The 16,293-nt window shown below is 39.3% G+C and overlaps 1 protein-coding gene across 5 annotated transcripts in view; it reads left to right on the top strand.

Annotated features, from left to right (window-relative positions):
* The window catches only part of Ccdc73 (coiled-coil domain containing 73), a 141,818-nt gene that overhangs the window by 115,704 nt on the left and 9,821 nt on the right, over positions 1-16,293 (top strand). For all 5 annotated transcript variants that reach the window (XM_063284942.1, XM_006234667.5, XM_063284943.1 and 2 more), the window contains 3 exons: positions 1,149-1,253; positions 6,995-7,105; positions 9,251-9,385. In XM_063284942.1, the coding sequence (XP_063141012.1) occupies positions 1,149-1,253; positions 6,995-7,105; positions 9,251-9,385 (351 nt within the window). The remainder of the gene's footprint in view (positions 1-1,148; positions 1,254-6,994; positions 7,106-9,250; positions 9,386-16,293) is intronic.

A 16,293-nucleotide genomic window follows, 5' to 3' on the forward strand; every position in this document is an offset into this window, starting at 1 on the left:
CCAGGTTTCCTTGGAATTAGCTATATAGATCATTCTTGACCTTGAAGTCACAGGGTCCCAACCGCCTCTGCCTCCTGGGTTTAGTGTGTGCCTTTACATTTATGTGTGTGTGTGTTTATGTCTTAGTATGTGCATTTGTATGTGTGCACTCACATGTACACTCACATATCTCTATACAAAGAGGCCAGAACCCTTCAGTCCCTCAGAGTTACAGATGCTTGCAACATGTCTGGCCTGTTAAGTAGATGCTGGGGTGCAAGTCTGGTCCTCATGATTGTATAGTGAGCACTCTTGATTGCTGGGCCATTTTTTCTTGTCATGGTCTCTGCATAGAATGGCTTGTAATTGACTATGAAACCCATGATGGCCTCAAATTCATTGGCAATCTTCCTGTCTCAGCCTCTCATGTGCTGAGATTATAGGCATCATCAGCCACATATTTCCTACCTCAGTTTCTTTTTTCTTTTTTCTTTTTTTTTTTGTATTTAAAGAATAGTTTGGGGAAACTACGGTTATTTTTAAAATAGATTTATCTTATGTATATGAATGTTTTGTCTGCATATATATCCATATGCACTATGTTTGTGCCTGGTGCCTATGGAATCCAGAAGAGGGCGTTGGAGCTGATGGACCTGAAGTTACAGATGGTTGTGAGCTGTCATGTGAGTGAGTGCTGAGAGCCAAACCTGGGTCCTCTGCAATAGCAACAATGCTCTAAACTTCCGGGCTGCCTCCCGGCCCCTCTTCCTCTATTCTGTATTTTTTTCTTGCTTTACCTCCATTTGATTGGTGACAGCCTGGTTTACAGAGTCATTTTATAATATTGTAGTTCATGCAACATTTTACTATTATATATTCCTCACCTGTGGGTGAGTAAGGCAACAAGTTTATTTCAGTTCTGAATATTTTACCTTGTTCAGTAATGTCTTAGAATCTGTGACCCATTTCAAAAATTTAATTTACAAGTTAAGGGACTTTTAGAAATAATACTTGATAGAAATTTGTGTAACACTAATCATTCTAGATAGTAAATTATAGAAGTGCTATTAGTTTAATATATAGTGTGAAAATTAAGATATAAGTCGCTTAAAACCAGAAATGCATTTGAGGAACGAACTTTGAAAGAGGATCTATTTTGTGTTTTGAAGGACATCATCATTTCTTTTCAACATATGCAGCAATTGCTTCAGCAAGAAACTCAAGCTAATGGTGAAGTCAGTGCAGAATTGAAGGTGCTGAGAGAAAAGAATCAGGTAATTTATAGTTAATATTTATTTTATGTAAATTTTTATCTACTATGCTTCCTCTGTTTAGTTGCATTTAAGTATTTTGTTCTATCATTTAATTTTAAAAGTTAAGATGCTCTATTTTTTATTAATATAGTACAAAGTTTGTTAAGTAACACATTAAAAAAGAAAACATTATCATTTATCACCACCATCATTTTATAAAGCAGAACATTAAAAATATATGTATTTTAAAGATGTAATCTCAGGATAAAGGACAGATCATTATAAGAAAAGTCATGTAATGACATTTGGCTGTCGACTGGTAAGAAGTTTGTCATGGATCAGTGCTTAGCTGCAGACTGATGTCTAAGAACCACTGATATATAGCATAACAAAATATTAGTGCTGAACTGTTGCTGAGGATAATACTGCTTAGATATGGCAAGTGTTTTCTTGAGGAGCATCCTGATTCTACCTGCACTAAAGGGATCATTGCTCTTGATAACGGCTGGGGGTTTTTAGGGCGCTGCACTTATGCTGTCATCCGTCTTACATTTTTAGAAGTGAATTTAGAAAGAACATAGATACCTAAATTCTAGTTGTAAATTTAGTTATGTTCCTATAGTCATATAGTAATCTTTATACTTTACTCTGTTGTTATCGTATTATTACTGTAGTAACTAGGACAATTTACTGGTTTTTGAAGATTAAACAATTTAGCAAATGATTTGTTTGACCTCTGACAATATCCATTTTTTACAGTGTTTTCAGTTTTGTTGGAAATAATAACATATTTTCAAGTGTGTTTATATTATGTACAAATTTATATTCTTGATAAAGTGTAAACTCCATGAAGACAGTAACAGTGTAACTGAAGGAACATGATAAGTCCAGGAGATTGTGTCAAGCATGCAGTAGGACTTTGTTAAGTGTTATTAAATGAATGAATTGTGAAGCATGAATAAACTTGGGATCTTCCCAAGTTAGAGACTACCTGGTTATGACTTCCAGTTAATGATAATTAATTTAACTGACATTCATTTCTGCCACCGTTTGAAACTGTTGTAAAATGGCAATAAATCCACAAGATCATGGGAATGGTGAAAAAAACATAAAAGGCTAAGCTTTAAAAGTGAACCAGATGGACAATGAACAGAAACAGGAAATAGAAAACTAATCAAAGTTGTGGAAATGAGGCCTGCGATGTAATTGAGTGGTAGTGGCTTTGCAAAGCATTGTAAGTTTTATGTCAGATTGATACATGCTGGAGCCATATTGGATGAGAACTTGCCTCCACTAGATTGGCCTGTGGGCAAGCCTGTGGTGCATTTTCTTAATCAATTGATGTGGAAGAGCCCAGCTCTCTGTGGACAGGACTACCCCCTCAACTGTGTGTTCTGGATGCTATGAGAAAGCTGGCTGAGCAAGCCATGGGGAGCAAGCAAGCAGCACTTCTTCATTGACTCTGTGTCCGTTCCTGCCTCCAGGTTCCTGCCTCCAGGTTCCTGCCTGTTTGAGCTCCTGCTCTGACTTCATGGATGATGAGTTGTGATAAGGAACTTTAAAATAAACCATTTCCTCCCCAAGTTGGTTTTGGTGATGGTGTTTTCTCACAGAAATCAAAAGCCTAAGATAGTGAGACGCTGGGTTGTAGCTCCACACCACTGAGCAAACAACACTGTACCCAGAAGTGGTCAGGAACTGTGGTACCCGGTGTCAGGAACTGTGGTACCCGGTGTCAGGAACTGTGGTATCCTGTGTCAGGAACTGTGGTACCCGGTGTCAGGAACTGTGGTATCCTGTGTCAGGAACTGTGGTACCCTGTGTCAGGAACTGTGGTACCCTGTGTCAGGAACTGTGGTATCCTGTGTCAGGAACTGTGGTATCCTGTATCAGGAACTGTGGTACCCTGTGTCAGGAACTGTGGTACCCGGTGTCAGGAACTGTGGTACCCTGTGTCAGGAACTGTGGTACCCGGTGTCAGGAACTGTGGTACCCTGTGTCAGGAACTGTGGTACCCTGTGTCAGGAACTGTGGTACCCGGTGTCAGGAACTGTGGTACCCGGTGTCAGGAACTGTGGTACCCTGTGTCAGGAACTGTGGTACCCGGTGTCAGGAACTGTGGTACCCTGTGTCAGGAACTGTGGTACCCGGTGTCAGGAACTGTGGTATCCTGTGTCAGGAACTGTGGTATCCTGTGTCAGGAACTGTGGTACCCGGTGTCAGGAACTGTGGTACCCTGTGTCAGGAACTGTGGTACCCTGTGTCAGGAACTGTGGTATCCTGTGTCAGGAACTGTGGTATCCTGTGTCAGGAACTGTGGTACCCGGTGTCAGGAACTGTGGTACCCGGTGTCAGGAACTGTGGTACCCGGTGTCAGGAACTGTGGTATCCTGTGTCAGGAACTGTGGTACCCGGTGTCAGGAACTGTGGTACCCTGTGTCTTTTGTAGTGGAATATGCAGTTGAAAGATCCAGATGAGAACATCTGTGTAAGGATCTATTGCAACCCCATTCTTTCCACCCCACAGGATTTGGTTCTCTCCTCTTTGAGGTATATGGTTGGAATTTGAGAGAAAGATGAGGCTGAAAGGGATCTAGTAATGTTCTGGAGCCTCCTTATAGTTAGGAAATTGATTGTCAAAATAGTAGTGGCCTGAAATTAATTATGTCTCTAGCAGAAATGGCAACTATTGCAAATTAATTCTTCTTTCTCCTCCTCCTCCCCCTTTCCCTCATCCCACCCCCACTTTCTACCCAGTCTCTCCCCTTTCTCCTTTCTTTCCTTCTTCTCCCCTACTTCTCTTCATCTTTCCTCTCTTTCTCTTTTCTCTCTCTATTTATCAGTACAGTGCTGGAAATATTACAGTGAAAATAGGCTCAATACCCTGCCAGTTGCTGGGCAACTATTCTAATTTCCAGGTTAGTGAATGGGAGATTCTTTTCTGAGGAAACTAACATTCCCTAAGGGGAAGAGATTAGTTCCTTCAGTTAATGTTTTCTAAAAGAACACTTTAGCGAGAACTCCCTACAGTGAAGTCTAGTGTTAATACCTCATTCTTAAGTACAAATACATTACTAAGGACAACTGGACACTTGAAGAAAATATCTCATGTGAAAAGCAGGCAAAAATAGTGGTCTAAAAACACATAAAACCAAGACTGCTTACTAATCCACAGGACAAGAATTAGAAATCCACAAATACAGAATAAGAGAAATTCTACTAAAATCAGTGCAATGCAAAGGCTGTAAGATAATGTTGAGAGAGTTGTTCAGAAAGTAGAATCAATGGCGTGTGGATAAAACCAAGAAGTAGCTGAAGTGGTGAAGTGCTTGTCATGCAAGCATGAGGACTTGAGTTAAATACCCCGCAACCACTAAAACACAGCTAAGGTTCTGTGAGCCTCTCAGTGCTGAGAGGCAAAGACAGGCAGACCCACAGGCTGACAAGCCAGTTCACATAGTTGATGCTCCAGTTTAATGAGAGATGCTGTTTCAAAAAACAAAACAAAGCAAAACAAAACCTCTGAGGAATGATACCTGGAGTGACCTCTGGCCTTCCTGTATATGTACACACACTCGTGTACACAAGGGAAGAAGGTGGAAATGAAAGAAAAAGAATTAGAGAATCAGTCTAAGTAGTCTGGTATGTTTTGGAGAAAGGGAGAGAACCAAGAAAGAAAAAGAATGATCAAAGAAACAATATGAAAACTTTTAACAGGCCTTAAGGATATGAGTTCATTTTGCCTAATATCAGCGTATATCATTGTAAAATATCCATTACACAAAAAAGACTATTTTAAACTGCAGAAAAGTATGGCATGCAAAGAATTAGGAGTGGGAATAACACATTGGCCTTAGTTTTGTCATTGACAAAACTGGAGGGTAGAACAAAATAGAGTTGTGTGTGCAGAGGTTGGGAATTGCTAATGGAGTGTTGCTGCTTTCAGCTAATCTAATTTCTTAGTAGTCATAGGGGCCTCAGACACTTACCATCCATGCATGCTTAATCGTGATGTAACAGTTTGCTGTATCCAGGAAAGAAAGTAAAGCAAGAAAGTGGTAACCATGAGATCTAGGAAACAGGAACCTGCAAGAGAGGAGGGAATCCTCACTGATAACCTGGCGTGTGCAGTCAGCTGAGAATGATAAATTATGTTGTAATGGAAGGGTGGAAGGGCTCCAAAAATCCGCAACAGAATACCTGAAGGAAGCCATCTCTTAGATAGGTATAAAGCAGAAGGAACCATGACACACCTAACACACTGTTTTAAGAACATGATCTGTTGGTCATTTACCGTTAATGTGACTGTGCCATGTTCTCTCATCTCATTCCTAAACATTGATCTACTTTCTAAAATAGAATATACTGCCCATATAGCTAGACACTGTAAAAAGATGTTAAGAGGGTTAAAGTAATGCGTCTATTAATTTTAGACCATATTTAGAAACTGCCTGGTTGTTATATATATATGTTATATATATGGATTAAGGAAATGTATATTATGTGAAAGTGTTCGCATTATCCTGAAATAGAGCAATCAAAAGGGATATTCACTTAGATATTTCAAACTGCGTAACTCCTGCTGAGACGCAGAAGAATGTTCTTATCATAAGTTACGAAATGCTTCTTTCAGATGTGTTGCCTGAGTTTCTCAGATACATTTACACATTGATATTCTAGATGTGTCTACGGCCACACCACCCTGAACACACCTGATCGCAACTGATATTCTAGGTAGAATTGAGAACTCTTTGGAGGAATGTTCCTAAGACTTTTAAATGAGATGAATTTATATTAATATTATAATTCATTAATAGTATGGGAAGTAAACAAGAGATAGTTCGCCTTTTAAAAATGCAAATTACAGAACAGTTAAGTATGGTGATAAGGTTCTCAGATGTTTGTGAAAGACGTTTTGTGTGCTTTTCTGCAGTGAGTAATCTAATTACAGAAACACGTAAGGTGCTAACTCTGGGAAGGAGAACTCAGAGAGGTCGCTTCCACCTTTCCCTTTATATTGTTTTGTGTGGCTGGGAATTTTTACCAAGTGTACTTGACTTTACAAATGAATTAAATAATAAACAAATGAATTAGATTAAACTTCTAGATGTATTAGATATATGGATACCTCTTTTCAGTTAGAAATACAAGTAGATAGAAAAGAAACCTAATAAAATCAATTATAGTAATTCATAGTTCCAAATCCTAGTCGTAGAAAATACTTGGCATTATTCATTATTCTTAAAAAAGTGTTTTTGAAAGAATGGGATAGAGTGATTCTACAACATTAATTCAATGAAATAACTAAATGATGTGTTAAATAAGTTAGACTGAAAAGTACTAAAAAATCAGAATTTTTTTTAAGGTTTTCTAGCCAGTTAACTTATAGATAAACAGAGGGAACGGCCTGGGTAGTTAAAATCTTTAGAAGGGTAGGCTGCAGTGCTGCAGCCCATGCCTCTCAGGGCTGTACTTTACATTGCTTTCTTAGTGCATTAAAACTTATGCAGTGAGACTGAGTAATGGCAATGTTTTTATGCCCTTTTATAGCCATTTCTTCATCATAGCCTCCCCCTATTTCTTGTTAGCTAAACTCTAAGCACCTTTCTGTTAATTTATGAAAACGATTGTTGAGGTAGCACATTATCACTGATCTGTATGGCACTTTCAGCATGCTCCACGTAAAGGTCTGAGCAACATAAAACACATCAAATTCATTAATGTGGTATTGATTATTTTTTGGATAATTAATTTTATTGCAGACCCTTGAAAGAGATAATGAGCTGCAAAGGGAGAAGGTAAAAGAAAATGAAGGAAAGTTCCTTAATCTTGAGAAGGAGCATGAGAGAGCACTAGGAACTTGGAAGAAACAAGTAGGTTTATTAAATTTTAAAGTATTTAAGTATTTTAAATATGTACAGACATTTAAAATAGCCATTGAATGCTACGAAAATACTACAAAATTGATAAGTCAGACACATTTTCTTCTTGCAATCATATTTCCCCCAAAGTGAGTGTATTTTTAAAAGCTAAATTTAATAAAATTCCCTCTCATGCATGGAAGACTATATATGTAGGTATTTTATATATACATATAAAGCAAATGTGATGCTATAAGACAACTATTATGTGACAAAGAAATTAATTTGCATTTTAATAAAACGATTCGGCGTGTCTTAGTGAGTTAGAATTCTATGTAGGACATGGTAGGTGAGCAGAGCTAAGGAGAGTTTTGAGCCATGTCAGGGCCATGTTAGGCCGTGTGTGCAGGAGTTCATTTCTGCTGTACCAACTATGAAATTATATAATATAAACAGCTACTTCCTTTAAGTCACATTTACTTCTTTTACATTAATGCTAATTTTAATAAAATGTGTAAAACAATTGTGGAAAATGAGGTAAATTCAAGTTGCAAAGCAAAATTTCACGTCAAAGAGTGATGGATCACTAAAGTGCCTTTTCTTAGTATCAATTTTCATTATTGGCTTTTCAGTGTCTTAGAAAGGAATTAAAACAGCTGTGTCTCAAGCTATGACATGTAGAAAACATGGCTTTAATCACTCTTTAAGAAAAGAATTAACACACTAGAAAGTCTCTATGGGTTTATGAAACTATATTTTAAAAATATATTCTAATTTAGATTACTACTGTACTAATTATATAATTTCCTTTATTGTACCAATATATATTTGAATAAAAGTTTTAAACATTTTCTGTAGATTTTATTTGATTTCTGATGTAGAAAACTCAATTTATTTGTAGCTATTAAGTTTTCCTAATTCATATTTTTAAGAGGTCAACCTGGTCATTGATGGTTTTGATATACATTATTCAAATCTAAAGAAAAATATTCCATATTTATATGACAGTACTAAACATTGGTTAGTAATATCCACCAGGAAAATAGATCATCAAGCAACAAGTACAGTGACCTCAGTTGCTCTGTCCCACCTGCCACTGCCTCCCTTCTCATACAGTCTTTAGGAGGCTGTGGAAGCGGTGCTCTGAGGGTTAAAGCTGGGAAGTGGAAAACAGCTGCAGACTAAATAGAACAAGCATGGTGCAGAAGGAGCAGTTAAGGGAAGCAAACTAACGTCCATTTGCTCTTCTGAGAATACAGCAATGACCAACTTCCAAGGCGGGGTGACTAAGGTTAGAGAAAATGTGGATGGAGAGATGACACACCCCTTAAGAGTCCTCTTGCAGGGGACCAGGCATGGCTCCCAGCACCCACACTGAGAAGCTAACAACCGCCTGCGACTCCAGGGTTTCTGATGCCCAATTCTTGCCTCCATGAGCACACACACATAAACACCTAAATAACACATTTTTTCTTAGAAAAAAGAAAAGCAGTTTTATTGGTGAGCTTGTAATTTACAAGTTTAAATAAAATGGTTTTATCATAGGATTTTAAGATTCTGCAATCATAAACTATAATAATTTTATAGTCCTAAACAGAATATAGTTGAGTAAGAAAAAGCCACTTTGGTTTTGTAAGGATTTTCTTAAATGGAGACCAGATCTATATAGTCTATGTGTCTGTTTGGTATCACATTTGAGCTTTCTATGGAAAAAGACCCCAAAGAAAGCGATTGTGGGCTGCACAGTGGACGCCCAGTTCCCAGATGCAAATGTGAGCTGCCAGCGAGTGGTCCACACCTCCAGCTGGCTCAGCTAGACTGCAGGTGTAGACAGCAGCGGATATTTAAAGGGCAGAGGTGGAGCACCAGTTAATCTTATTTGTAAGGAGGTATTTAGCAGCCCAGGTCCTAGGTTTATTTTGTATTTCTATCTTGACCGCTCTTTTCAACCTGCACTGAGTTGGGTAAGTTACTTAATCTTTCTAAGCCTCACATTTTTCAAAAAGTTTAATTATACCATCTGTTTGTTAAATACTTGTTAATGTTTACAATGTTATTTCTTAATAAGAATAGTTAACTTTGTTGTTATTTTTACTATTTTATAAACAATTCAGGTAAAATTCTATACTTGCTCATTTTGGCTTAACTTTATTCTAGGTGGAAGAACTTAGTGGAGAAATGAATAGGATTAAAAGTGAGTTGTCATCCCTTAAGGAGACCCATGTTAAGTTGCAAGAACATTACAACAAATTATATGAACAGAATAAAAATGAGGAATGTAAGAAGTTTCAGGTAAAATTTAAATATGTTTTGGGATATTAACTGCTAAATTAGGACTGTTGCTGGTGATTTTTTCCATTTTATAAGATGCTCAGATTTTAGCAAGTTAGTACAGCCATATTGTCTGTTCTACATTTTTTAATATTTATTTATTATGTATACATCATACAGCTTTCTGCCTGCATGTATCAGGGCATCAGATCTCAATACAGATGGCTGTGAGCCACCATGTGGTTGCTGGGAATTGAACTCAGTATCACTGGAAGAGCAGTCAGTGCTCCTAACCACTGAGCCACCTTTCAGCCCCTTTGTTATACGTTTTTATTTGTTTTTTCCTGTGGAGATTAACATAAGGCTCAAGAGTCTCTTGAATATGGATTTTTAATTGCCCCAGGACCACATTTGTTGAGAACCCTTTCTTGCCCAGTATTGTGGGGCACACCTTTAGTCCCAGCACTCAGGAGGCAGAGGCAGGCAGATCTCTGTGACTTTGAGGCCAGCCTGGTCTTCAGGGCAGGTCTCAGGACAGCCAGGACTATGAGACTATGAGTAGAGAGTCTCTCTCTCTCTCTCTCTCTCTCTCTCTCTCTCTCTCTCTCTCTCTCTCTCTCTGTCACACACACACACACACACACACACACACACACACACACACACACACCACACACACACACACACACACACGAAAGAAAAAGAAAAAGAAGACACTGTTCTTTCTTCCTCTGTAACTGAGACAGTCTTTAGTGAATGGGTCTATTTCTGGGCACTCTTGTGTTGGTCCTGAATTTTCAGACATTAAAACTGATACCAGTAACACAGTGTCTACATTAGTGCAGCTCTTAAACATCTTAACATAGAGTGGAGGTTCTTCAGTTTCCTTGTTTCATTTCAGTTCCTTTTTGATACTGTAGATTTCTTACATTTCCACTTCTAATTTAGAATTTATCAATTTCTGAAAAGTTGCACTGTTTCCATTGAGATTGTGTTAGTTTTCGCCAACTTGACACAAACTAGTGTCACTAGGAAGAGGAAGCCTCAATAGAAACTTGTGGTCATCCTTGATTAATGACCGGGGGAGTGCACAGTGCCACCCCGGCAGGTGGGCAGGCTGCCCTGGGTTGGATAAGAAAGGTAGCTGCGGAAGCAAGCACTCCTGGAGCACTCCTGGAGCTCTCTACTTCAGTTCCTGCCTCCAGGTTCCTTTCTTGAGTTTCTGCCTCAATTTCCCTCAAGATGGACTGTTATCTGGGATTCCTATGACATAAGCTTTTCCTCCCCTAGGTGAGTTTTGGTCAGTATTTTGTCACAGCCACAGAAATGCAAATGAGGACACGGAGTGTTTCTTCCCAAGACTGTTGTCATGGGATCTGCTTCTGATCGTTTCTTAGGAGTTCATCGGTTCACAGACAAGCTGTTGGGTTTACTCTGTTGATTTTGCCCTATTTCGCTGGATTTGCTTATGAGATGTGAAAGTATTCAGGGAGAATTTTTGGGTTTTTTCTCAGGGTACAATCACATCATCTACAAGCATGGGTAATTTAACTTCTTCCTTTCCCTGTTTGTGCCCCTCTCCCTGCTGTATTGTTTCACTAGGGGACATGTTTTCAGTTTAGTCAGGGTCATGATAGCTCTACAGCCTCTCTGGTGTTCAGGCACAATCCTTTTGTGCTTAGTCTTTTCAGGTCTTTTATGAGGGATGTTGAATTTCCCCAAAAGCCTTTTCTCCATTTAACTAGATGATCCTGATTTTTATCCCTGACTGTTTGCTGGGCTGTTGATTGGTGGTGTATGAGAAGCATGCTTGTGTCTTCAGGATACATCTCCATTGGCCGTGGCATGTTGTTGAGTTCCGTGCCAGCTGTGCCTGACTGTCACCTTGTTTACACGGTTACCGCAGTGTGTGTTGCCCACTGTTCTTTACCCCTTGACAGCATATTGGATTGAAGCATTACTTTGACCTCATTCTGAATAACCAGTCTTCTTTGAGTAGTTGATAAAATTCAGCAGTGAGTCTGTCTAGCGTTGGACATTTTATTGTTGTTCAATGCTGGAGAGGCTTTTTAATTATTATTTAAATCTCACTGTGTGTTTTGATTTGCTTAGGTTTTTCTTATATCTTCTTGGTTCAATTTTAAGAAGTCATATTTGTCTAGAAATGTTCATTTATTCTGTATTTTTTAATGTATTAGATTATAAACTTTCAAGATAGCCCCTAATGATGATCTGCACTTCAGGGATATCTGTTATGTTCATTTTCATTCTTGGCAGTGGGAATTCAGGCCTTTTCTTTTTTTCTTGATCAGTTTGGTTAGAGTATTTTCCATTTTTCCAGCCTTTTCAGAGAACTAGGCTTCTTTGATTTCCTGTGTGTTCTTTCCCCCTCCATTGCTGTTTTGATGTTGCTTTATTTATTTCTCTGTACCAGTTATTTTGGATTTATTTCCTCTTTCTAGCTGCTGATTATTGCAACTTAAAATTTTAATTGTTTAATTATCTTGTTTTCTAATTGCAGACATTTAAAGTTATGAAGTTAAAATTAGGAAGTCTCTCTTGGTACTTTTAGCTATCTAATGTTCACTCTTACTCAGTGCTGTGGGTTGAATCTCGGACTTTGCACATGCTGGAAAACATTCTAGCACTGAGCTACATTCCCAGCCTTGTAATTTTATTTTTAAAAAATAATAATAATGCAGATTTCCCTGTGTAACTGAGTCTGGCCTTGAAATTGTAATCCTTCTGCTTCCATTTCCTGAATGCTGGGATTACAATGCCATCATGCCTAGCAGTTCAAAGTGTCTTAAGGTTTTTATTGTGGAGTAACTTTTTGATCCATGGGTGTTAGTGTGACCTTTTGGAGACATGTTGTTTAATCTCCAAATATTTGAGAATTTTCTAATTAAATTTGGTTATGGCAAGATAACATTTTATGAAAGAACTTGCATACCTTTAACTATATTAAGACTTGTTTTGTGATGAAGCATATTTTCTATCTTGGTGACTACTTCACATACCCTTAACAATAATGTATATATTCTGCTGCTCTTTGGTGATGGTGGATAGTGTCCACAGGTGAGGCTGCCTCGCAGGCTGCTCAGGCTGCGCCCTGAGTTGTTTGTGCTCTTGTCTCACCTTGCATTTCAGCTGTGAGTTTCTTTCTAGTTCTGTTAGGTGTTGCCTCATGTTTTTTGAATTCAGTAGGTATTTGACTATGATTATTATAACACACAACTTCTGTCTTTCTTTGCACATGCTATCCTCTCTCTCTCTCTCTCTCTCTCTCTCTTTCTCTCTCTCTCTCTCCCCACTCCAGATTTTATTCCCCTCCCAGTCTACTCATACCTCCTCCCCTACTCCCCTCCCCACACTCCTCCACAAGAATGTCGCCAACCCACCCACCCCTCCAGACCTCTAAACTTCCTGGGGCCTCCAGTCTCTTGAGGGTTAGGTGTATCTTCTCTGACTGAACCCAGACCCGGCAGTCCTCTGCTGTATATGTGTTGGAGGCCTCATCTCAGCTGGTGGATGCTGCCTGGTTGGTGATCCAGTGTCTGAGAGATCTCAGGGGTCCAGGTTAATTGAGACTGCTGGTCCTCCTACAGGATTGCCCTCCTCCTTAGCTTCCCCCAGCTTTTCCCTAATTCAACCAGAGGGATCAGCAGCTTTTCTGTTCGATGGTTGGGTGCACATATCTGCATCTGACTCTTTCAGCTGCTTCTTTGGTCTTTTGGAGATCAGTCATAGTAGGTCCCTTTTTGTGAATGCCACATAGCCGCAGTAATAATGTCAGGTCTTGGGGCCTCCCCTTGAGCCTATTGCTGGACTTCTTTTCCTCTCCATTTTACTGGCTCTTCTCCATTTCCATCCCTGCATTTCTTCCAGACAGGAAGAGTTATGGGTCAGAGTTTTGAGTGTTGGATAACAACCCCATCCCACACTTGATGCCCTGTCTTTCTACTGGAGGTGGACTCAACAAGTTCCCTCTCCCTACTGTAGGGCCTTCATCTAAGCCCACCCCCACTTTGAGTCCTGAGAATCTCTCACTTCCCAGGTCTCTGGTACGTTCTAAAGGGTACTCCCAACCTCCTTCCTCCTGAGGTCGCCTGTTTTTATTCATTCTGCTGGCCCTCAGGGCTTCAGTCCTTCCCTGCCCCAATACCAGATCATGTTCCCCTCTCCCCAACCCCATCCCCTTTCCCTCCACTGTTCCTTTCTCCCCCACCCCCCTTGTGGTTGCTTTCTTCTCCTTCCCAAGTGGAACTGAGGCATCCTCACTTGGACCCTTCAGCTTGGTCAACACACAACTTTTTTTTTTCCCCATCTTTATTAAATTGGGTATTTATTTCTTATTTACATTTCGATTGTTATTCCCCTTCCCAGTTTCCAGGCAAACATCCCCCTAACCCCTCCCAGTCCCCTTCTATATGGGTGTTCCCCTCCCCATCCTCCCTCCATTACCGCCCTCCCCCCAACAATCACGTTCACTGGGGGTTCAGTCTTGGCCAGGCCAAGGGCTTCCCCTTCCACTGGTGCTCTTACTAGGCTGTTCATTGCTACCTATGAGGTCAGAGTCCAGGGTCAGTCCATGTATAGTCTTTAGGTAGTGGCTTAGTCCCTGGAAGCTCTGGTTGCTTGGCATTGTTGTTCATAAGGGGTCTCGAGCCCCTTCAAGCTCTTCCAGTTCTTTCTCTGATTCCTTCAACGAGGGTCCCATTCTCAGTTCAGTGGTTTGCTGCTGGCATTCGCCTATGTATTTGCTGTATTCTGGCTGAACACACAACTTCTTGATTAATTGGTCTTTCTATCATTATAAAGTGTTCATCTTTATTCTGGTAATATTTATTGTCCTAGTTTATTTGATAGTGAAGACAGTGATTCTATTTTTATTATTAATGTTTAAAAATTTTATTTAAAAATGTTTTTATATAACATATTTTGGTCATGATTTTTTTTCCCTCCAGCTCCTCCCCATCTCCCTATGTACCCAACTGCATGTTTTTTCTCTATCTTAAAAAAAAAAAGAAAAAAAAAACAATAACCAAAAAAAAAAGAAACAAAAAAAGTAAGAAAGAAAGAAAATAAGACAAAAGATGCCAAAACAAAAGTGATTAGTGTTTACATTATAGCTTTATTTCATTACTTTAGTGGAAATATTAATTTTCTGTCTTTCTTTCTTTTACCTCCCCCCCCTTTTGTTGTTGTTCCTGTTTTTTTAGACAGGGTCCTTCAGAGCCCAAGCTGCCTTGAACTCACTGTGTGGCCAGGATGGATTTTACTTTATGGTCCTCGAGCCTCTGTCTCCCTGAGTATTGGCATCCAGTAGCACCTCCATGTTAGGTTTCCTGGTTCCTTTTGTTATAAGTAATAGCAGGAGAGTGTCTTATTTATTTATTCCAAGAGGACTATACTTATATTTTATTATTATGGTAATGTATATAGCACAAAGTTTGCTACTTTAACATCTTATACACACAGCTTAAAAGTGTTACATACATTTACAGTGAATATTGTTCTGTACCAATAAAACCATATATACAAGAACAGGCATTGGCCTGGATTTGGCCCTCATGATATGGCTTGGTGACCTCCGTGCTCTGGAGTTTGTCATATACACTTTCAAATGACAGTGTTTCAGGGCTCTTGATGGGAGCCAGCCTCTACAGTGACGGTGTCGTCTTCCCCCTCATGTTCTTTGTGTTACTGCTATTGCATGCTTTGATTCTACCCAGTTTATAGAGCCAGACCAAAACCCAACAAAAAAGAAAATCACAGGCTAATCTTTGAGGAACATACATCGATGTAAAAATTCTCAATGAAATACTTGCAAACCAAATTCAAGAACATACGAAAAAGATTATATATCATGATCAAATTGGTTTCACCTAAGAGATTCAGGGATGGTTCAACATATATAAATCCGTAAACATAATCCAGCACATAAATAGACCAAAAGACAAAACCACACGATCATCTCATCAAATAGAGAAAGGCCTTTGACAAAAATCTAGCCACTTATGAGAAAGGTTCTAAATCCATCTCTAAGTCTTCTCTTTCCTTCTTTCTTTCTTTCTTTCTTTCTTTCTTTTTCTTTTTTCTTTTTTTTTTTTTTTGGTTGAGGCAAGTTTGCTGAAAGAACAAAGATACTCTTTTTCTTTCTTACTCCTATTCATTCTTCAATGGAAGGCAGTCTGGTTTTGTCACCCCGGCTCATCCAATGACTGAACACTACACCAGCAGACGCTGTATCCAGCGAATACTTTTCAATCTCTTTAAGTGCTTACATTTTTTTGTCCCCTTCAAGTACCCACCTTTTTTCCCTCTTCTGTATTTTACTGCTTTATTCTTTCCCCTTTACCTCCTGGACTGCCCCGTAAACTGGAATAGATAGCCCCTATACTTAGTAACTGAGGAATTGTGCTGTAGTGCATGTGACTTCACTTTCACAGCATTTTCATGCCATAGGTGAGAAAGCAGGCACACTTGAGTGTGAGTTGGGTTTAGTTAACCGGCTGAGAAGGAGAAGTGTATAAGTCTGCATCCATCCCCGCCCCCCAAGCCCTTCTGTCTTTTCCTGCCCCCACCATGCTCCCCTCCTCCTCCTCTGTGCTCCTCATCATACTTCACAGCAGGGCCATGGAGACTCTGGATGGGTTTATAATGCCGTAATTTCCTACATTTCACTGACGTTGTCTTATTCTTTTTCTAATATGCATTATAAACTAAGTCTTTTGGGGGCAGGGAATGTTTTTTGTTCATTATTATATCCCAAAGCCTAGTGTAGTGCATCACAGATCATAGTTTGTGAGAGAGACAAATAGGAAATTTTTTTGAGACTGGTTCTACCCTGTAGCATAAACTGACCTAGAACACACTAAAGTTCAGGCTGGCTCCAAACTCCTCATGATTCTCTTACTTCAGCCTTC

Source organism: Rattus norvegicus, chromosome 3 (assembly GCF_036323735.1).
Source record: "Rattus norvegicus strain BN/NHsdMcwi chromosome 3, GRCr8, whole genome shotgun sequence".
Classification (NCBI taxonomy): Eukaryota; Metazoa; Chordata; class Mammalia; order Rodentia; family Muridae; genus Rattus; species Rattus norvegicus.